Source organism: Parus major, chromosome 6 (genome assembly GCF_001522545.3).
Source record: "Parus major isolate Abel chromosome 6, Parus_major1.1, whole genome shotgun sequence".
In the NCBI taxonomy this organism is placed as follows: Eukaryota; Metazoa; Chordata; class Aves; order Passeriformes; family Paridae; genus Parus; species Parus major.
The window spans coordinates 29,656,389-29,680,221 of record NC_031775.1 but is presented as its reverse complement, the minus strand read 5'-3'; the positions used below and the strand labels follow the sequence as shown (position 1 = coordinate 29,680,221).

The following is a 23,833-nucleotide window of genomic DNA, read 5'->3' as shown; positions in this document are numbered from 1 at the left end:
GGGCTGATGCACAGGTGCCTCTGGAAGGGGCTGAGATCAGGCAGCTGGAGGCTGCCCTGACAGAGGAATGCAGTGGCAAAGAGAATTGGAGAGCTTGGAAAAGGGATGCTGCTTTTAAGAGGTTGTCTAGGCAAAACCCACCCATCCAGGCAGTGATAGAGCTGCCCTGGAGTGGAACCGTGGTTAGAAATTCCTTTTAGGAAACATTTCCGATGTTTGCTGTTCCTTAAAGCTTTACCGGCGTTCTTCAGAAAACTGCTTGTGATATTTTTGGTGACAATTGTGCTTCTGGTCTGCAGTGTGGCTTTGGTGATCCATTGTGAGCATAAAAGGCTTTTGGAATGAGTAAAGGACTTGCTCTCAAGGCAGCTGTGCTCTGTAATGGCCTCAGAAGGATTCCTGCCCTTCCAGCGACAGGGAGTGGTGCCCAGTGGTTGCGCTAATGACCTTCTTGTAAAACGAGCTATCATTTTAAGCTACTGTTAATCAATCTTGATTGGGGAGCTGGTGAAAGGCCCTTGACAGTGTTCATCTGCTGGGACAGGGGTGTGTGCTGCAGCAGGGGCCAGGCACACTTTCCCTGCTCTGAGTGAAAGATGTTTCTCAAGCGCGAACGTTTAAACATCGCGGATGGCGGGGAAAGCATGGCCGTGGAGATGGAAGGGAGGAAACTGCCAGAGGACAGATTTGGGCCTGAGCAGTGTTCCACAATCAACTCCTGGTTGGATTGCTCTTTAAAAGGTGCCCACTGTCCGCTGAGGGAGCAGCACGGCCTCCTGGGGTCTGGGCTGGAAGCAGGACAATGACTGAAGGGTCATGGCACCCTGTCCCTCCAACTATTCTGTGTTCAGTGAAAAGCTGCATCACAGTAACTCCCTTGGATTAATACAAGGCTGCTGAAAGAGGGTTGTGATTTGGCAAGATGAGATATGTGTGAAAGTCAGGGGTGGGACTTGGTGTGGTGTGTCTAGTGCCTTGTAAGCCTTCTTTCAGATTTTCTGTGGCACCCAAGAGGCCACATCCAGCTGAAGATACTGGGTTACAAGGCAGGTGGGAGAGTGAACCGGGAGCTGTGTCTGTGTGTGCTGTGGTGCACAATGGCCAAATGCCCTTTACCTTCCCTGCCTATGGGATGTCGAGCCTGGGGAAGTCCATGACCTCTAGAGTTCCTGGCTGCTGGGTCTTTTACAGAAGCCTTTTAAGTGTTTCCTCAATCATGGTTTGAGCTTTGCAGATCTCAAATGATTTAACTGATAATTTACATACAAATTACAGCTGTGATCATTAAGGATAAGCAATGGCAATTGGCCTGGTTTTGCCTTTACTGATGGAAACAAAAGACCATAGTCTTCAAAGGTTGTTGCTTTTTGATGAAACAATTCTGATAAAGTCCAGCTGTCTTGGCATGTTAATTATGATGAGATGAGGCAGGAAATGGCTGTAGTGCCTTCAACAGGAAGCTGAACCTTGGCATTCTCATTCCTGCATACTTAAAACTAAACCAAACCTTTTAGAGCTGTTTTATTTACACTGCTAAGCATTCTTTTAATTGTTTTATTTTCTTTGCCTTTGTTGCAAATACATATTTCAGAGGCCAAATACTTCCAAATGCAGGTGGAGAGGCTGTTGAGGGAATCTAGTGTAATTTTCAAGGCTGCCCAGAAAACACAATTGCTCTTGAAGTCACTGGAGGCTGTAGGTGACTGTAGATGTGAGGAGCAGCTCCTCCTTGGGAGAGCAGGGCACTAGTGTGTACCCACCTGCGTTTCCCCACTGGCCCTGGGTGTATTTTTTGGTAAGAGGCTCACAGAGGAGATTTCACTCTGCCTTTGCTGTCCCTTTAGCTTGACAGATACTTTAACTGCCTGAAAAAACACTGTGGTAGATTTGTTCCAGACTGCATCCTGAATGGCTTTTTATTACTTCCAGCTTTTGTTGAATGGATTAGTGCTCATGGGGAAGGTGCAGGATTGGTTCCACTGCAAAACAGTCCCTTTTCTCTACAAAATGGCTTTGTTGGCACTTGAGTTTTCCCCTTTGTTACCCTAAAGATGGGCCTTAGCTTGGTTCTTGGAGGGTCATCTCCAGGGACTTGCTTTTACAAACTTAGGTGCTGAGCATCATTCTGGCAGCAGTGGAAAAGACATTGCTGACACTTACTGCCTTGTCCTCACTGTGATTTTGAGAGTTAGCCCTCATTTGAGGGATTTCTATAATCATGACCTGATGCTGGCCAGGCAGCAGTTGTTGTGGTGGTTGCAATCAAGTCCACCAGCAAATTTATTCTGTAGACCTGTGGGTAGCACTGAAGATGCTGCTGCTCTGCCTTGAATTCTGGTCAGGCAACTTGCAGCTTTATGACTTTTTTTTCTTATCGCCCTTTAAACAATTTCTTCTGGGCCAAGCAATGGTAAATTGGCACCAAGAACAAAAAGTATCTAAATGTAATCCACATGCTGTTCCTTTCATGCCTTGAAGAGTTTCAGAAAGGATGAAGCAAGGTTCAAATTCATCAAATCCTGTAGAGTGGAAACCCACTCAGGGGAGCAGCAAAAATTGGATGTTGCCTAGAAGTGTTTTTTAATTAAAGGTCAAATACAATAGCACTGAAAACCTTGGAGGGGTTTGATGTGGTCACTTATGGTGCTCTATTGCCTGCTTGAGGTGCTTGTCAGGCAGGCTTGGAGTTGACTGCTTTTGTATTTCTTTGTATTAGATAAGTCCAAATAAAAACTGAAGAGTCCTGAAGTGAAGTGGTCCCCTGGGCTTCCTAATTTCAATTTCACATGCAGGAGATTTGGCTGATTAGATGTAATGTCTGTGCAGTGTGGGTCAGCAGGATATTTTCTTCACTAATGAGAACTCGAAAAGCAATCAGGAATTCCCACCCGTTCCCCTGCTGCTCCTTACTGCTTCATGCTGGAGTCAGCCCTGTGGTTACTGTGAACTTTTAGCAGTGGTGCCACCTATTTCCACCTGTCCTGGTAGCAGTGATGGGATGTGATGGACACGGCCCCTGGGAGCAGTCAGCACCTGGTGGTACCTACTCATTAACTATGTTCATTATGGGTTTTAGTGAAGCTCGGTGGTTTTCCTCTCAAGACAAATAGAAGCACTGAAAGGTTTTAGATTATGATGATTTAATCTATAAAGAAGAATGGTGTGTGTTAATCAGATCAATCGCTGGATGAAAGCACAATTTGAGGGCAAGTGTGATGGTCTGTGGATGTTGCTGCCTTTTCCTCTTTTCCTTGAACATGCTGAGGAGCTGCCAACAATGAACAATGTAGAATGTCTTAAAGCTTGGTGTTTTCCATATGTGATGTCTGCATGTTTTTCTCCAAGCTGACCTGTAATTTAGGAACATTTCAGGTTATGCTGAGGGTTGTGTGAGGGGAAGCTTTCCCAACAGACCTTTCTCCCATTTTGGGTAATTCCTTTTCCCCTTCTGTGGGACAGAACTGAGCTGCTTCTCTTCATTCCTGCCTGCTTTTCCCTTGCCTCTTTTCTGCACCGATCTCTGTCAGAGATTTCCCTCTGTGCATTTGTTGTATTGGAGCTTCTCCAGGAGCAGATTATTGATGGGAAGGGTACTTATTTTCAAGAAAACCAGAGGATGGGATGCACTATAACACAGTACAAACCTGGCTTTGTTTGGGGAGCTGCTGGTGGCTGCATCCTGACCAACTCCAGCGCCCTGGTCCCAGTCTGCAGCCTGATGGGAGCTTCCCAGAGCTTGGCCCTTCCAGCCCCTGTGAGAAAGGTTCATGTGCTGGATATGATGAGAAGTGACCGTGCTGGCTGCAGAGTTGCTGGGTTGGCAGTGCCCATTTGGAGGATAAAGTGAGCACCCTGCCCTGGCTGGGGTGCTGAGACAGCTGGTTTGGATGGCTGGTTGTCTTTGACCTGCCTCAGTTTACTTTGACTTTGTGGGAGCTGCAAGTAGGGCCCAGCAGTGGTTGCCTTGTGGAAGACTTTTTAGCAGTCCAGGGAAAACAGCTTTTTAATCCCTCAGTACCAGCATGTAATTCTGCCTTTGCCTGGTGTACTTGTAATGTAATTTGGCCTTTGCGTGTAGCAGTTAATTCCTCTGCTTGGCTTTGTTTAAAGTCTTCTGTTGCTTTAATGTGATCCTGCTTTTAGCAAATAATGTTAACAGCGATTTCCCTTGCATCCCTAATTCACTTTAGTCTGCGTAACAATTTCTTAGTGTTGCAGTTAAATTTTCAATAGTTACTTGATTTTCTATTTTGATTACATGCACAAATTTGCTTTGCTTTTCTACTTCATTAATTTTAACACTAATTGCCACTTCGGGCAAAAAAAACCCCCACCAAACCCAAACACTTATCGTTCATAGCATCATTATAGGACTTGCTTTTAGAATGTTTTCTTTATACTGAGAGAGACTTTGTTAAAGGATTTATTCCTGTATTTTCTGTCCAGCTGTATTTTTATTTAGAGAGGGGGGTAGCAGGATTTGTGAGCTTGCACTGATTGTAAGAACTGCTATAAATATTTGAGGAACGGAAGAGTTTATTTATAGTGGAGTGTTGGCCTGCTAATGAAGGAAATGAAACAGGGCTCAGAGAAATGGAGTTATTTTTCTGGACCCCTCTAGTCCTAAAAATTCCACGCTAATCTGATTTGCTTCAGGAAAACTCCATTGTAAAAGAAATTAATGTTTCCTACTATTAAACAGATCTTGAATCTTTAACTTTTTAAAAAAAACTGTTATAGTGAGACGACTGAAGCAATGCCATAAAGATGTTGAGAAATGTAGATGAAGTGGTGCAAGGATCCAGAGCACAGGATAACTTTGTCTTTGGGTCTGTGTATACAAGTTTAACTCTGTGAGGGTAAAAACATATGGGTAGTTGTAAATTTTGTTCTGCTGTGTTTCCTCTACTGGTACATGACAAATGTGCTTCTAATGATGTTCATGTGGGCACAGGCTGGGCCAGGACACGGCAAGGAGTGAGTGAGAGCCAGGAGAGCCATGTCAGGGTCTGGGAAAAGTGATCACCTCAGAAAATAAGGGTTGAGAGAGAGGCACTCTCATTTTATGCCATGTTTTTGGATGTTCCTGACTCTTTGGGCTTCAAGAGGCTCATTGGTGTGGGAAAGCCCTCCAAAATGATCGATGTTTTTTGCTGATCCACATTTACTCATTAGTTTTCCTCCGCTTGGGTTAAGATTTCAGAAGTGTGTTCCATCTGTAAATACATTTCCTGTGACAGTAGCAGCGCAGTTCACCTTGGCATCGCTCACTGTGGGCTTTAGCGTGCTGTCAGACAGATGGGTGCTTTTATCCCCCTTCTCACAGAAGGGGAAAGGGAAAGGCGGATGTTTCCAAGCATCTTCTGTCTTGCTCTGTCTGGCTTCACAAAAATTCTGAGTTTAAACCATCCCAGTAACTCAGCTCGAGGTCAGAAGGGCCTGATGAAAACCCCGTGTCTTATTGACATACACAAAACAAAGGTTGTCTGTGGTTAATTATTGGAATTTTGTCTCAAATTAAATACCCAGAGCAGCAGACCGAGCCGTTTGCAAAACCCTGGCTGACGCTTGCAGCATGCGATCTCCAGTCGCGCGCTCTTTAAACCGCGCTTAAATCGCGTTCGTGCGGCTCTGCGCCGCTGCCAGGGGCTGCAGAGGGAGCTGAGTTTCCAGGTGCTGATGTTTCTGGATGTGTCCCTTTGGAACAGGAGCGCCTTACTGGACACACACGGACAAAATGGAGAAGAGGCTCCACGCTGTGCCGGCCGCCAACACCGTCAAGTTCCGCTGCCCGGCCATGGGGAACCCAACGCCGACCATGCGGTGGCTGAAAAACGGGAAGGAGTTCAAGCAGGAGCATCGCATCGGCGGGTACAAGGTGAGGGCTCGCCATGGCATTTTGTAATTTCTCTTCTTGAACAAAGCTGTAAAAAAAAACAAACCAAAAAAACCCCCAAAACAAACAACCCAAAGCCAACCCTCCTCCCCCTCAAAAAAACCAAAACCAAAAACCCACCAGAAACTTGGTGAAGTCAACAGAAAATCTTTTAATGGCCTTGGATCAAACGTGGAAGCAAAAAGAGGTGGTTGTTTTCTTCTGGGGAAGGGTGGGTGGTTTCTTTGGCGGTTACTGAGCACTAATTCTATATTTTTTATTTTTTTTTCTGAAATTCAAGCTAAGCTTCTAGCCTAGCTGTACAGCTAAGGATTATTTATAGAGACGTATTTGGAAAACCAAAGACTGACTTAGCAAAGCAGATTAAGACTGTTTTGCTCTATTCATTTTTGGCTGCATTGCTAAAAACATGACCATCCGCTTTGGTGAGTGTAAGGCAGTTTAATAAAGGAAGCCCTGGAAGTCAAAAGTTATTATTTTCTATAGAGTTTATGGCCTGTGAAACTGAAATGGGAAGAAGAATTTGAGGGAAAGTAACAGCAATTACTTGGAAGGGTTTGTTTGAATTTTAAGTAGCTTCAGATTAGATGTTTTGTTCTGAGTTGGTGGTTACTGATTAAGAGAGAGTTTTAGGGAGGCCAGCTCACTCTGTGTGTTGGTGCACGGACCTTTAACCTCCCAGTATCTGCCTAGGTCAGGTCAGAAGTCAGGATTCGGTCATCTGATCCCCCTCCTCCGAGGAACTGGGAATGCGTGACTTGGATGGTAAATTGCTGTTCAAGCATTGCCATTTCTGACTTCCTTTCAGCTCTTGTGTGGGTCATCTCTCAGCGGTTTCCTCACGCCCCCGACTCCTCCCCGAAGAGGAGAAGTTTCTGAGGCAGTCACCTCGTGTCAGGGCTGGAATCCCCAGCCTGGAGCTTGTTGCAGTTTGCCATGGTGGTTAGACACAGGTTAGCTGTCTTTGCTAGGCAGAGCTCAATTCTGAGTCCTGAGGCTGCCCCCCAGTCCCACACCCCTGCCTTCGCCCATGGTTGTGGTGTTTTTGGGGGGCTGCCTTGCTTGGGCCATTGCTTTGTCAGCTGTCGATTCAGGTCCTGCTCGGTGCAAAAAAATCTGTTTTCCAGTGCAGAGGACAAGCCTCAGCCTCCTTCCCTCTCTAGCTGGGTTTACTGCAGAAAGTGTCAATTTTTCCAACATTTGTGTTAGCAGAGAGCAGAGCCCAGAAAGCCTCCCCGCATGAGCACTAATTATCTAAGTAGACTTTTCCATCTATGTTTGCTTACACCATAAATTTCTGTTGCTTATGAGTGTACACCTGGCAACACCTTCTGCCTTTCATAAGGCTGTGGACTGTTAACGAATTGGCTCCAATTCAGTGGTTTTTGCCCTTCTCAGTGCTTTTTTAAAAACCAAAAAAGTGCCAATTAAGGAAAAAAAGCACTCAACCAAACTAATCCTGTCTTGGAAAATAATAGTAACTATCCTGGTAGTTATTTTGAACGCTTTGCATCTGATGAAGGGGAAATGAAGATACCACTTTTGAAGGCCATGAAGGAAAATGTGTGTCTAGAGAGGCAGGATGGAGTTGCCTGGTGTCTGCTTTGGGAGGGGGATCCTTGGTGGGGTAAATCAGCTGGTGTGGGGCTCTGTGCTGGCACTGCAAGTCTGTGTTAGGGAGCTGGGTGAGATCATTTAGAGCTGTGCCCATTAAGTGGCACAAATTAAATTTTTGGTCATGTGTATTAAATTGAGATCATTTAGAGCTGTGCCCATTAAGTGGCACAAATTAAATTTTTGGTCATATGTATTAAATGTATGCAATTCCCTAGGTGTGTATGTAGTCTGGGAAGGAGCTACAAATGCCTGTTCCTAAAGCCAGCTGGATATGTGAAGTCTAAATCTTAACTTATATCTCTTTAGTCCAAAGGAAAAAAAAGGAGGGGACACAGCTGAGGATTTCAGAGTTTCTTGTTGCTCAGAAATAGGTTAAATTTTAAATTTTGTTGTAGGATTTACTTACCATTGTCAAATCTACCAAGTCCACGTATATTCTATTTTGTGTCATTTTGAATAATCATCTTTGAAGATAGAAGCTTGTTCCCAGTGAATGGGTGTTAAATAGTGAGGACTCCAGAGCTTTGGGAACCTGTCTCCTCAGCCTGTTAGAGGGGCAGGATGAAGTCTCTGTGAGCTCATGCAAAGTTATCCTAGAACAGGGAGAGAATTGCATTTTCTCGACACCACTATTGGAATGAACTTTAAATGAAGGAATCCTCAGGAGGGTCTGAGTCTATCAGTGCTGGCCTGTGCTCAGCCAGGCTTCATCAGCAGCTCATGGTAAATCTTGCACATCAGCTTGTCTTGAGTCTGGGTGTTGCTCTCTGCAAGGCATTCTCCCTGGAGATATTCACAATACTTTGGGATAGAATAGCTGGAACCAAACCTGGCCATATCTGACAGAAGAGACAATCATCCCCTGAAGCCTTAAGGGACAAAGGGAAGGGAAAGAAAACCTGAAGCTTCCCAATAATCCTTCAGCCACCTCTTTGCTGCTAAGAGCTGAGAAATGCCTTGGTGTATTGTTTTTATCTAAATCAGATAGTGGCCTGTAGCACTTTGTCCCTGGACTGGGGAATGTCTTGAGTCAATTTGCACTCAGGCAGGCTAGCAGGAGGGTGTATGTGCTGGCCAAGATAGCTTCCAGGGTGGAATTCCTGCACTGTGACTAATTCTGGGTGGTGAGTTTCAAAACTGATCCTTTTATGATCTTTCAAGATATACCCAACCTCCTTAAAATAAAGAGAACAGGACCAGTTGTTGAATATCTAAATCCTTTTTACTCAGATTTTTTGAAGTGATGATAACTCTTGTTTGTGTCTTTAGAGGCATTTTCTGTTTTCTTTGGGTTGATAATCTAAATCCTCTCTGAGACCACAGGAGCCTTTTCTTTCCTGTACACCACCCAGAAAGCAAATGCACTTCTATCAGCTGTTACTGTTTAAGCATTAACACGTGTGTGTTTTCACCTATGCATTTGGATAAGCTTCATCACTGCAGTTGTCTTAAACACATTTAAATTCAGCCAGGTAAATACAGAGTACTTACCTGATTTTTGAAAATTTCTGATTATAGGAACAACTGCACAAGCCTCTGGCCTTTGCCGGGGGTGTTCTGTGTTTGTTCTCTTTATCTGAGCTGTACCACTGTAGTGCTGTCTGAAATGTGCTGCAACTGTGCTGCAGAATTGTCTGAACAATTTTGTGGAGAATTGTACTTTGGTTTCTAATCCTTCTTTCCTTTGAATTTAGTTTAAAATGGATCCATTTTTAGCTAAGTGACAACTTTTCATGACATTGCCTCTTCAGTGATGACACACATTTTAAGACTGAACAGAACTGTCCAATGCTCTTTAAGGGATACTCCAAAAGCAAAAAGTTTATATTAAAAATTCCTTACCCTTTCCCAGTTCCCTGACCAGTATGTCTTGGCATTTTGATTCCAGTTTGTTCCCCACCTCCAAGCTACAACTTAAGGGTGCAGTTTGTATGCATTTGGTACTGATAATTCAGTTTTAAAATTGAATCTTTCGGAGAGATTGTTTGGAAGAATGGTTAAAAACTTGATGGAGAAGATTTACCCCCCCCAGAGAAGCTGTCAGTGATTTGCTAGAAAAGTCCATAACGAGTCTGGAAAAAAAGCTGGACTAAGGGACGTGGCATTTAATTTAAAAAGGCCACATTACCAAAGCCTGTGTTTCAAGCTGTGTGGGTGCAGGGATGTGGCTGGACTGTTGCATGTCTGGGAATGAAATGTTGAGTTTGGAAATCTTCAGTGAGAGAAGAGGCTGCTCATTCCCAGCAAAGGGGGTTTTTCCTGGTCTTCGCAATGCTGCACTTGTAGCCACAAAGCACTGAGCCAGCAATCTCGTTGGATCCAGATCCCTGACATAAATCCATTTGTCTGACAATGTGTCATAACTGCTTTGGACCTCTACAACAGTTGTTTAGCTTAAATCAAAGTGGCTTAAGCTGTTGTTTTGTTATAAAGATATTATCTCTGTCCATGCAGTTACAAGAAGGGAAATTGCACAAATACTTTTTGATCCAGTATATCTACTTGTGGCTCTAAGTTAGTTATGTTTTCTTAATGAAAATAAACAATTTCTTGTGTTTTCCTGTCAAATTAATTACCTGAAGCTTGTTTGCAATTTTTGTTTTAACTTTTGTGGAACTATGATCTGCTCTTCCTGTTTTTACGGTCAGATTGGTTAAAAACTCTTGCTCTGATTCCGAGAAGAGTGTTTTGACTTGTAATAGCAGAAAGTTCAGGTCACTTTGACCAAGTGTCCTTCAAAATAAATCACAAAGAAGTAAAATACTCAAAATGTGTAGCTGTTGTATTTGTAGTTTACCAACAGTTTATGACAGCGGTTCTTCCTGACCCAAACTTTGACTTTCAGAAAGAGATGTTGAAATAACACCGATAAACTCTTTCTAGTTCTATAAACTTATTCCTTAGCTCTTCACAGTATGAAGAAAAATCGATTATACTGATTTTGATGAAATCAATATAATAGTTTGACCATCAACACGAGGGGCTGAGGAGAGAAGCCTTAAGTTTGGGCTGCAGATTTTGAGGCTGTTTCACACATTTCTCTGACGTTAGCATCTTCTCCTGCTGCTGGAGTCTTGCCCACACTTTGCTTTTCAAAGCCCACATGGCCAGTCATTAGCTAATATTATTAGTCCACAACTGGGAAATAATACACAAATCCAGCTATTGAGATAATTACTAGCTAAGGGAACTAGGAAAGCCAGGAGCTGCCTATAGAGAGAACTTCTCTTCCAAGCTTTGAACCGAAGACATTTTTACCTCCAGCAAGTGCTCGTGGCATTGGGATGTGGCCCTGTGCAGCTTTTCTTGCTGGATAAGGAACTACAAAATAGTCAGGCACGATGCAGGATTTCATAACTATAGTTGTAATGATGTTTTAAGAATGTATGGTTACTGGAAGTGTCACTGAATGGTCCATAAATTTTTCTGGTGCACAGCACTGAGTTACTGCTTTCCATTTGGCTGATTAAAATGACTGTACCAGACTGTGTTTTATTCCATTTGCTGAAATATGTACTTTGCAGTTGAAGAATTGTACTTTGCAGCTACAGAGAATGTTAAGCTTTCTGAGCACTTTGTCAAAGATGTAATGCTAAAACAAGGAATTAGTCCATAGCCAGCAGAAGGTCATTTTGGGAGCCAACTTCTGATACAGGAAATATATGTATGTACTGGATGGCTCTGTATCCTTCCAGTACTGGGCTGGATCCTATTTCCTGTGAGACCAGTGCCAGCCCTCCTTTGGAGTTCAAATGGGAACAGAATCAGTACCTTGAATACATTCTGAGAGGGATTCTGTGAGACAAGTGTACATCCTTACACTCTGTTTCCATGAGGCCTTTTTTCAGGCAATTTTCATGAGGCAGCATGATTCTAGGATTCATTTCTTTCCTGGGGTACCCCAGAGCAGCAGGAGGTCTGGGGGAGGAATCCCTAACATCACCCCTCAGATTCTCTAGAACATGAGCTGTGTAATTTTTATTTATATTTTATAATATAAAATAATTTCTGTTTATTTAAAATTTAAAATATTTATTTTATAAATAGAAAATATATTCTACTTTATTTATCTTTAGAGAAATATATATATAAATAATTTATTTATATATATTTTATATTTCATTTTATATTTATTAATTCATTTTAAGGAAGGTTGGAGACTTAGATGTTAGGGGATCATTTCCATCCAGTACTGCTGATGGGTAGTTATTAGCAGGTGGCTGTTTGGAGACAGAGGGGGAATATCCTGAGGGTGTGCATTCACTTTAGAGTGGATTGAAAAGTGAAGTCCAGTAAGACAACTACTGCTAACTGGTGCCATCCTGGTCAGTCTGGGAGGACTGGGTGTGCACTGACACCCACGGTGCTTGGAGCAGGTAAATTTACAGCAGAAGGTGTGAAAGCTTTCACTGCTGCAGCCGTGCTGCCCTGGACCAAATCATTTCAGTGTCCAGAACTATCAAACGAGCACAGAAGAGGCTTTCAACTATGAATTACACAAAGTTAATTGTTCAGGGAGCAGTTCTTTTGGAAGGGGAGAGGGTAAAACTCTGCTTGAGAAGATCCCAAGCTCTCTGGTTCCACCCCCCAGGTCCGTAACCAGCACTGGAGCCTCATCATGGAGAGCGTGGTGCCGTCGGACAAGGGGAACTACACGTGCATCGTGGAGAACCAGTACGGCTCCATCAACCACACCTATCACCTCGATGTGGTTGGTAAGTGAAGCTGCCATGGGCAGGACAGTGCTTTTCACTAATGGCTTTCTCTATTAAAGCATTTAGAACCGAGCCGATACGTTCTGCGTTTATTTTGGAGATGATTTCCCGGTACTCTAAAGATAAGATTTCACTGCATGGCTGATTGCTTCATAACTGTTATGTGTTCATCTGTCTCACTCGTGTCTCTAGGATTAATCTGCCCCTGCCTTGGCAAGATGTGTGATATCCATGTGTAATATCCACCCACAAGTATACCGTGACGACCAAATAATAAATGCTGGTGCAATTTTAATCATTAGTATTACAATTTAATTGTTACTTGTACAATTGTACTAACATAGGTTTTAATAACTGCAGTTATGAAAACTGTCAAACAATCCTTTAGAGTCCTGTTATTATAGCTGAATATTTTTATATTTTTTTTTAATGAAAAGCCAGATATTGACTTTGCAGTTAGAGCAGATCTGGAGCTTCAGGAAAGGCAGTTTGCACTCACAGCGCTCTAACAGAGATCTGACTGGAGCCTGTTGGGTGGGCTCTGAACAGTCCCCAAAACACAGGTGATAAAAATTCTGAAGAAGTGTTTTACCTGAGGACAAATTCTAAACAGCTGTGTGAATTTTTAAGTAGTAGCAAAGCTGTGATTACACAAGACTATTAAACACAGGCTTAATAATGTTACCTTATTAATACCTAAATCCCGTTGGCTTTAATATGGCTTACAGATATTTATTTAATTGGTTAGCTAAATTAGAGCTTGCAATCTCAGGAACAATTTCTGTTTACCTCTAGTCTTGCTGATTAGCCTGGATGGGTATGAGCAATTTTATTGACTCTGAAGGCATTGCTGTCCAAAATAACCAGTGTGGCTTTTCTTATAGGAATCTTTTAGGGATCTGAGCCATGGTTTCTAAAGTATGTCTTGAATGGGCTTTACATGCTTTGTGAATAGAACTTTTGATCAATCCCTATTGAAAGCAAAAATTAATTTGATTATTGCATGCTATTTTTGACAGACAGCCCAACTCCATCGATTCTTTGTGGATTATTTTACTGTAAGTGTGGGTTTATATGACTTAAATGGCAACAAAAACATTAATTTCCCTGGTTCTTGATTGGTTTTCCATGAGTAAAAACATATCCCTTGCATTGTTTTGGATGGTCTCTAAAAGTAGTGCCTTGTTTTGTCTGAGACCACCTAAATCTGCGGAAACACCCAAATCCAAGAGAAAACAAGTGCCAGCTTTTGGTCAGCACAGAAGGAAGACATTCCTTGTGAAAATGCCAAGGAGAGCTAGACTTGTGGAGCAGAGGAGGAGAGAGATCCCTTTGTGATGAGGATGCCACCAGACTAAAGTCCCACCACCAGCCCTTGTGCTTTTAAGCCTTCAGAGCCCACGAACCACGCAGCTCACCTGTACTTGAGTTTGGGCAGTCAGCACTGAAAGCAGCGAGGATTTTCCCAGCCTTGGCAATATTTTGTCACAGAGTGAGCTCTGGGTGTGGTTGAGGTGAGCTGGGTGGCTGGCAAAGCCGTTTTTGTTCAAACACTTGTTTAAACAAAGTTTATGGAGGGAGCAGCAGCAGCCAGGGATGGTTGTTGGTGGTTGTAGTGAGCTGTGTTCTTCATGCTGTGGTTCTCTGCTGGCCACCTCACCCAGGGCTCCTGCAGGGGCTTGCCAGGCTCTAGGCCTGACTCACAACCTTTCCTTGCTGAAATGAAACTGGTTAAAAATTCCCCTTCTCTACCCCCTCTTCGTTTTCCCGTCCCAGCCTGGCGTGTTTCATGTTGACCATAAATTTCTTCACCCATTTTTTTTTTCCTAGCAAATGTGTTCATGGATGATGCGGTCACTTGAGCAAATATTTGTCAGAAGCCCTCTCACCTCCTCTCCTGCTTTGAGCCTTTTGAATGTCTTGCATTGAGGAATATTTGCAGAAGTTTATTTTTCCTGGCAGTAAATTATAGTGACCTGCATGAATGAATGGAATGGTAGTAAGGATTATGTCATTTATTTAAATGTCTAGTCCTTTCCTATAGAGAGGCAGAAAAGTAAATAATGAGGTTTTCAAAAGTGATGAGAGGTTTGGGGTGCTGGGTACCCAGCTGATGGCACCCAGAGGACCCTGCTTGTGTCCTGTAAGAGATGAAACCAGAAGTCCAAATATTACTTTTGCAAGTCACAACCTGTGTTTTGGAGTCCTGCATACTTAGTAATTTTACCACTCTTCTTTTTTTTTTCATTTCATTTGATGAGTTTGAGGGCATAATTGTGAGTCTGTTTGAAAACCTGTGCATGGGAATGTGCACCTTTAGTTGATTTTGAGTGTGAGTCCCTCAAGAGATTGGGATTTTCACCTAAAGGGGGGTTGATGTTGGAGTGCTCAGCCATTCCTGTGTGGCTGGAGGCTTGCAGTAATTGTGGAGCATAAAATTGCTGAAGCAGTAAATTAAGGCTGGCCAGAAGGGGAAACTCTGACAGTTTTTCTAGTTGAGACAGTTCTACAGAGTTAACTTTATACCCTTTTTTCTGTTTTCATATGAATTTTCAGTTCCCACAGGGCTGTGGGGAGTTATGAATGTTTGTTTAGAGGCAATTGCGTACGTAGACCGCATCTTACAAACTTCAGGTCATAATTTTAGGTCATGTTCTGTGTAGAAAACTGTCAGTTGAAAGCCTCTGAAATTACTTTTCCTATATGGTTTAACTGGTTCCAGAGCTGATTAAGTGTAAGTAATAGCAAATGGTATTAAACATGGTTACATATTACACTAACATGAGCATCTGACTATATGGTGTAATGTAGAGAACCCTCCGATTATGTCACAGAGTTGGGAGGTATCCCAGCAAAAATCGTGCCAAATAGTGACACAATGCTGGTTAGGAATATGCCAATAACTTTCCAAACCTTGAACTCTTTTGACAATTAAAAGCCTGGAGCCAGCAGGGCTGAGAGGTTTTCAGTCAGAATGTAGGTGTGAAGTATTCTCATTTTTACCTTGTAATTACTTGCAAGAACTCTTAAGAGTCAGCTCAGATGGTCTTGTTCAGATTTACAGACCTGGCAAAACCCTTGCACTGAGGTGTTTTCTTTTACAGTGGGAGTAGAAAATATGGAAGAAAAAAGAAGCAGCAAGTCATTGGCAGCCTCTCTGTTGCTCAGGATTCTTGTGCACAGTGACTGTGTTAGCAGGGAATGGCCCATTCAAGTTGGCCAGGATGTTCTGTGCTGGACAAAGTTATTCTTTGAATGTTTGGGATATCCCAGTCAATGGCTTTTCCTTCCTCTCCATTTCCAAGTGGGGATTGAAGCAGGGCTTTGCTCAGATGTCTTAGGTTGCAGTAGTGGCAAATGGTGGTGACAGAAAACTCCACCAGGATGCTGTGAAAGGGAGACGAGTCAATTTTAGCTTTTTATTAGAGTAGTACCCAGAGGCTTCAATTAATATTGGATACTTATTGTCCAGGGCAACATGCCAGCACACAGTAATTGCTTACAACAGAAATATAGCAAGGCCAGGAGAGGGAAATGTCACTGTCCATTTTAGAGATGAAAACCCGAGCTGTGGAGTGATGAAATTTCTTGCCCTGGGTCACACAGGAAGCTGGTGACAGAGCCAAGAAGCAAAGCTGGTCTTTGAATCCTAATCCAGTACCTTAATTAAAAGAATGTTCTTTCCCTTGTACAGTTTAGCCCATCAGCTGTTTTTTTACATGCAGCTGAAGTGCCTTTTCTCCTCTTTTGTATTTAACAGCAGGTAGAAACTTGAGTTTTTATGGTAAGCTTACTAATAGACTAACTCCATTTTCATTACACATGTATAAAGCCGTGCAATCTTAAGGGAGAAGGAATGGAAACGATGTGGATTTCACTTATGAGTTGTATTGTAGTGAATCCGGGTTGCAGGAAGCAACGTGGGAATGCAGCCACTGAGACTTGTATATAATTAGATCACTCTTGGATGGCAATTATTGCTGGAGTACAATTTCAGCAGCAGCAGTTCTGCTTGAGTGTGGAGGAACTAATTGAATTTGGGTTTTAACAGCAAAAGAAAAGAAGGTTACTCCTTGAGCAGTCCTGGTCCAGGTAGCAGTTTCTGCCCTATTTAATATTGTCATCCAGGGAGACAAAGGATGGTTTGATTTCAGGTGAAGTTTGCCCCATTACCTCATTTACTGGGATTTATAAGCAGCTGCTATAGCACAACACCTCCACAAAGAATATATGACGACCCTGCTGTTTGCTATAAAAACGAATATGTTACAAATACAGATTTTTTCAGAAGCAGCCCTTTTGCAGCCAGGTTAGCAGTACTTTGAGCAGTTCCTAATTTGCCTGATAGCCTTGCCTTTGGCTCTCTTTGCTGAGGAGTGAGCTCCAGGGGTGGCAGAGCACCACGCAGCTGTCCCTTAACAGCAATTCATATTTTCATATAAAACCAGTGTGAGAGTAGCTTCTCATCCAGAAAGCATTTTAAATGACTCTCAGTTTAAAGCTTGTGCCTCAGAAATCTCATGTATGAGTGATTTTACTGATGGCAGAAAAACACTTTTATTCTGAACTCTTGGTGGTTTTAGAGTGCTATAGGATACATTTTATTCTTGCTTTTTACAGCACACTGTTAAAAATCTTTTGAAAATGGAATCAACATTTTGCTATTGGTACTTCACTGTTTATGTTTCCCTTCATTTAGACAGAAGGAAAAACTGCTTTTGTTTCTAGTCAACTTTTATTTTTGGACTTTCATGTGCTCTTGCAGTCTCTAGCTGTGAACATGGCATGAGCACATATTTTATTTTTTTTTTAAAGACACTTTTCCATTTTGTCATTCCCAAATTCATCAAAACATACGGATTGTTTGCTTTCTGCTGAGACTTATTGAAATAAAGTTCGGAATTAGTGGGACTCAAGTACAGTTCTTCCCTTAATTTTCCAAAGAATTGTTTTTAGGACTCGGGTTACGTACGACAAAGGAGCTGACACCAACTCAATAACATGCCTTGGGTGTTGCATCATAAATGTCTGGCAGGAGTTACAGGCAGGTATTACAACCAAGCCTAAACTTGAGTTTCTGGCAGATGTTCTTGTAGTTGTTGACTGGCTCTTTACGAGGACAAGCTTTGGCTTGATGTCTTCACCCCGGCGCTCGCTCGCGGCGCGGGACAAGATGAGGCAGGGCCAAAAAGCGCGAAGGAATCCAGGCTGATGCCTGCCCTCAGGTATCTGCTTAGGCTGAGAGGGAAGATGCTTTTATTTAATGTGCTGATAAGCCCAGAGTGTGGACTTTACACCTGGCACCAGGCTTTTGGCAGGGTGTTCGCATCGCAGGAGGAATTACGCAAATTGTTTAGTGCTGGGGGCTGTGTGGTTTGCTCCGGAAAACAAAGCCCACACTGTGATGCTTCAGCTCAGGGAAAACGAAAGCTTATGGGTTCCCCCCCACCCCCTTCCTTAATAAGGTAAAAATATTCCAACCCTGTAGTTTTATAGCATTAAAGCTTCTGATTTCATTGGAGTAGCCTGGCTAAATTACATTTTATGGACAAATACTGGTGTCATTACTTCATCTGCTGGGTGAACAGTGAATTTGTCATGTTTGGAATGCTTCCTGCAGAGTCTGCTGGGGAGGACTGGTCTCCCTGTCCCACTTTCTGTCTTATTATAGCCCCAAGGCAGTTATTTCTCTTTCTTTTGATGAGTGATGAACAGGATATTGTTTCAGTTCTGTTATTATAATTTTTAATCATGCCTTCTAATTTGTGCTCTATGCTACTTGTGGAAGTGCAAGGAGGAATTTGCAGGAGATGTCTGAAGATGCAAACAAAAGCCTGTTGCCTTGTTAATGGCAATTGGCATGTGTCAAAACCATATCTGTGCCTAATAGGAGGGGCTTTCTGACCTGATCCAGGCTTTTCTCACAGCTTTATTAGTGAAAAAATGGCAGCATAATTGGCAGTAAACTGGTAAAGCTATGTCTTAAAAATACAAAAAAAAAAATCCCAAACCCCAACCTAAAAAAAATATTATAAATATAGAAAAGTTGTAAATGAACTGTGAGACAGGTTGGATGATGACATATTAAAGACAAACACAAGGTTTGCAATCTAGGAGAAAAAAAAAAGAAAAAAATAAGGGGTGTGAAAGGTGGGAGGGTGAGGAGTCTGGCAGTAGAAAAGCATGGAAGTAGAAAATCAGTAGAAAATCAGTAAAATGTAAAATTCTGTGTTTAATAAAGAAAAAGGTTGCACTTAGAACCTTAGTGTTGGTCTCCTCTCCTCTCTCTGCCCTGCAGAGCACTGGGTGACCTGACATCCAGAGGTGGCTGTGATTTACAGCTTTTGAGGATTTTAAGCCATTATGTCATCTTTGGATTGCTACTGTTCCCGTGGTGCAGCTTCCACAGCCGTTGTTCCATTTAAACATAAAAAAGGCACATCAAAAAATCAGAGTTTGGTAAACACTTGAATATTGAACTGCTCTGTAAATTTAAGTTACTAAAATTAGTATTTAATATTATTTTATATATATAATATTAATATAATTTTTATTTCAAGTTTTAATACTAATTCTTTTTCAGATTGCTCTTTAAAAGGTAGCATGAGTATGTTGAAATTTTTGGCTTTCATGAAGGTAAAACACTGATACTGTCAGAACTTTAGCAAAGGGAAGAACCCAACATGACAGTGTATTAGGCAGAATAAAGTAATTTATCATTTTTACAAGATGCTTATAAAAGTCTAAAATTACATATATTTTTAGGGGGCTTTTAATCACCATCACAAATAAGGTGATCAAAGCATCAGTTGTTTTGTGTGCTCTGCATTTATAAGTGAATCTCCATGCATTCATTAGTGTTTGTACCTGCAGCACTGTTTCTGCTGTTCAGTTGGATTATGTGCATTATTGAGCAACATCATTTCATGGCAGCAGTTGGTTTCCTTTGATATTTGTGCACCAAGGGTGTTTGTGAGCACACCTCTATTTCAGTGAATATTCCAGAAAATGGGTTTTATTGCCCCAACTGCTTTTCAGTGACATTTTCTCAGAAAGCAGCTCTGGCAGCTGCTGCTCAGCCAGAGGCTGTTGGTGGTGCTCCCATCTGCTTCCTGGGAAAAGGCAGGGAAAAGGGGGTGCAGGAATGTTGTGGATTATTCCCAACAGGAAACCAAGCCCCACACAACTCTTGCTTAGCCCTTGCTGTGGGGTGGGGGAGAGAATCAGAAGGGCAGAACTGAGGATTGAGATAATTTATGGGTTGAGGTAGGAGGAGTTTAGTAATTTAAATATAATGGGAATAATGAAAAAGAAAATAAGGAAAAGAGAGAAAAATAAGAAAGTCAAGTGATGCAAATGAAAAACACTTGCTCACCACTGACTGACCAGTGTGCAGCAGCTCCTGAGTGGCTCCTGGCTAGCTTTCCCCACAATTTACACACTGAGTATTTGGTCTGGAATATCTCTTTGGTCAGCTGGGGTCAGCTGTCCTGGTTGTGTCTCCCCTCAGCTCCTTGTGCCCCCAATGTCCCCCTGGCAGGGCAGCACAAGGAGCTGACAGGTCCCTGAGTGTGAGCCAAACCCTCAGTGTGTTCTCAACATTATTCTCATCCTTAGTCCAGACAGGGCACTGTACCAGGGCTGGGAAGAAAATTACTTACCCCAGCCAGAACCAGGACAAGAGCTGTAGAAAGTTAATAAATCAACTTTGTAGCTCTGGAGCAAGCGAGTGTCCAAGCCTGGCCAGCCTGTGAACACTGTCACATCTTGTGATATTTACTTGGATTTACCCAAATTACTGGAAATACAGTGACAAATATGTATGATCAGGGCCTTCCCATGAGCAGCCTTCTTCAGCATCTGGTCCAGCTTTCAGAGCAGTGGATTGTGTGTTGCAGAAGGGAACGTAGTGCTGCTGGAGGGATGTCTCCAAACTTTATCACCAGGGAAGGGAAGCCCAAAGGGCTGAGTGAGGGCTCATGAGGCTGAGCCTGGACTGTCCAGCACTGAAATTCTGGCTGCTGGAGCTTCTTTTCTGCCCTGAGACCTGTACAGTCGGTATGGTCAGTCAGCTGCTGGCTGGCTGGGTCTGGCAGGGAGCTGGGGAAGGGTGAATTCCACAGTGCTTCCAATAATTTCACACCTGCATTTCTCAATAGAGCAAGTGTGCTGTGTAAGAAAAGGGGGGAGAAGTGTAGAAATGTAAGGAGTGCTTTTAAAGCTTTACATAATCTTTTCCATTTTACTTTAAAGTAAAAAAAAAACGTAAAGCAGAGCTGTTTTCAGGAAAGGAAATTTGGCGGGTGAGAAATATGTGGTTGGGCCACAATACCAGCAGAAATAATAACTCCCCCCATGTTCTTTATGGCATCACTGGGTGCACTGGGGAGTTAAAGCCACTGCAGCTGGGAGAGGACATCATCCCTGTGGGAGGGATGCTGTTTGCCAGGCATGCAGTAAACCTTTGGCAGAGCCTACTGGAGAGCCCATTCCAGTGCTGCTGGACCCAGCATTGTCTCTGGTTATTATACAGCAGCTGAGTGCTGGGAGCTGTGCACAGTACAAAGGATGATATCTCTGGGTGTAAAAATTAATGCAGTCTCTGGGAACAGCCAGAACAATAAAATTTTACCACTTGTCTGTGAGAAGTCGCAAGCTGTTTTTCATATTCTCTTGTAGCCTCTTTTCTTTTAGGGTACACTGAAAAGAATATCAATGAAAATTGTAGCCTCTCATTGTTCTGTTTCCCATGATTTTTTTCACAGTAAAATAAGGCCTCTCCACCCTTTGTTCAGACATGTATGAAGCATTTGCTTATGCATGCACTGTGTGAGGGACCCTGCAAGGGAGCTCCAGGATTAGTGTTGTACAACTCTTGCTGCTACGACTTTTTCTGCTCCTTGGGGCTGTTGAAACCCACACTGTCAGCCTGACAATAGGGCTTTGCTTTTAAGGACAAACTGCTCTTAAAACCCTGTTGATAATTTCATGTTTTAAAACAAGAGCATTCATGTTTCCTGCCTTAGCCCCAGGCTTGCTGGATGTTCCTGTCTCTTCTCCCCTCAGATATATGTGTGATTTGAAAGGACACCTTTTAACTAGTTCTGATTATAATTTTATTTTTTTTTGTACTGTTTTCACTGACATCAATGGGCTTTGTATCAAGCCAAATAGGTCAGGCTTGCTTGCTGTCTTTTCCCAGACAGAGGTGTGCAGATGGACTTCTGCTGTACAGGTGTGCAGAGATGAATTTTTAGCTGAAATGCAGACAGGACGGAGAGCTGAAGCTCTCTCTGCTGTAGAGTTATCCAAGGAGACAGATGGGATAACAATCAGTGGGAGCTTTGCTTGCTTGGGAAACAGTGCCATTACTTAAAATTATAGGTAAAGGTGGTGAAGCCAAGGACAAAGAGTTTGAATACACCTGCTTAACTTCTGTAAGGATTTTTAAAAGGCACTGCCTTTTACTTGGCTGGGCTTCGTGAGCAGAAGGGTTGAGTGTCACAAGGTTGGATGGAGTGGCAGAGGCTTTGTTTTGAGTAACAAATGGGTCTGCTTTGATATATGTTACAGAACTTTAATCTTTACCATTAAAATAATGCTCAAAATAATAAAAAAAATATTCTTTAATAATGTTTGAATGTTTAACTTGTGAAAGTATTCAGTGACAGCAGGGATATGTGGAATCTGGTTCCCTGCTGGCTGCTGGTGCTGCCCAAAAACCCGAGCAGAGCTGGTGGTGGGGCCCAGTTGTTGACAGAGATGGAGGGAGAGACACAACAGCAGCAAGAGTTGCCTCAAGTTTGTGTTAAAGGATTCTAAATGAAAGGACAAAAGGAGCTTAGATAATGATGGTGGGTGGGGGTTGGCCCCAGGTCCCTGTGCCAGGTTCACTGGAGCTCGCCCTTTGAACTTTGGCCACCAAAATGATTTCTTCAAGTAGTATTGGGCCAGTTGGAAATGCTGCACGTGGAGGCTCCTGCTGTGCTGGAACAGGGAGTAGCATGAACCATTTTTTGGCTAATACCTGCTGGTTAAAAGGTGCCCAGATTTGTAAGGTGTGATATCATCGGTACTGGTAATGCTGGACTGATCCATAGGCTGTTCTGCAGGTCTGCCTGAGAGGCTCCTGCTCTTTATCAAGTGTTCTTGCCAGGGATGGTCTTTATCTCTTACTGTTTTATGACAGTGATGTTAATCCTTCCAGCCTTCAAGCACTGTGTGATTTTGCAGAGTTTAGGAAGAGAGCATCATCCCTCACTTGCTGTGTGCTCCACCTTGGCGTGTGTGAATTACCCAGGAAGCGATGATTGGAGGGGTTTCTATGTCTCTGTGTTGAAATAGAACATGACAGTTCAGCAGCACTTCAGAACTGGCCATAAACAGCACCCAGTGCTTCATCTGGTGGAGGGAGAAACCCAAACTGATGTGCAGCTGGTGGAGGCTGCTCCAGCTCACGGGCGTCTGGCGCGTGACATTAATTAGTAAAGGTGTTCTGCCTACACCTGCTTGTTTTTCTGATCCTCTGAGAGAGCAGCCAGTGCTCAACCTTCCTCCTCCACACCACGGAGCAAACGGTGGAGTTGGGAGTGCTCTGCTTCCAGGGTTCCAGAGAGCACAGGTTCCCCTAAGCCATGGCTTTGTGCTGGGGGAGGAAGTGAAGGTTTTGGCTTGGCCCATGTCTGGAGAGCTCCCTTGAAGGAGGGAATCCCTGTGGAGGCTGACATCTCTTTGGTTGGACCCTTCCTACACCACTGAACCCAGGGGGTGGAGAGCAAGGGTAGTTCCAAACTATGTGAACTTGGATAATGCTGGATTTATAGAGAAACCCAAGCTGCAGTACCTCATGCTGGAGTTGCTCCTGGAACTCACCTCAGAAAGGCTCTCTAATTCAGAGAACAATAATTAATCCAGCCTCTGAGTGCTTATGGACAGATTTGCAGTTAGTGTTGGTGGGATCTTTCATGAAGAATGGCAATCCCTGTGTTTCTCCTTGCAGACTGGCTCCTTTGCAGTCAGCTAGCACAGGATAGAAACCTGAAACTCATCCCTCACTGAACAGTAAGGTTTTAATAATCTTATAATCTTTCTTTTAATGGTTGATATTTAGCCCAAATAGATGCTAATCAGGCACTGATATCCTGTGGCTGGCTCCTTGGCTTTAGTAAATGTTCCAATCCTGTAGCAAGTACCCACATCACCAAAACCAGCATCAGAGCCAGCAATAACAGTACCTACATGTACAGCCTCAATGGGGGTGTCAAAAAAGGAGCACAGAGTGGTTTGCACAGATGGAGGGAGCTGTTCCCTCAGACTGTGACTGAAATGGTCACTGCTGAGAAGAAATCATGTTTCAGCTTTGAGGTGTTGTGGGGTGCACTGTGGGGAACTGGAGCTGCACCTGGGAGGTTTCACCTTCCTGCCAGCTCCAGACAGTGGTTCAGTCACCTGAAAAGTTAGCATAGAACTGCCCTTCCTGATGGAGCAGTAATCCCATGGGTATGGTTGGGGTGAGGGCATGAGGAGGGGGCTCTGGGTGTCCCAGAGTTGGGTGACACTGCTGGAGAGGGCTCTGGGTGTCCCACAGATGGGTGACACTGCTGGA

The 23,833-nt window shown here is 43.2% G+C and overlaps 1 protein-coding gene across 9 annotated transcripts in view; it reads left to right on the top strand.

Moving 5' to 3' along the window:
- The window catches only part of FGFR2 (fibroblast growth factor receptor 2), a 79,230-nt gene that overhangs the window by 19,863 nt on the left and 35,534 nt on the right, over positions 1-23,833 (top strand). For all 9 annotated transcript variants that reach the window (XM_015633344.3, XM_015633341.3, XM_015633345.3 and 6 more), the window contains 2 exons: positions 5,709-5,878; positions 12,105-12,228. In XM_015633344.3, the coding sequence (XP_015488830.1) occupies positions 5,709-5,878; positions 12,105-12,228 (294 nt within the window). The remainder of the gene's footprint in view (positions 1-5,708; positions 5,879-12,104; positions 12,229-23,833) is intronic.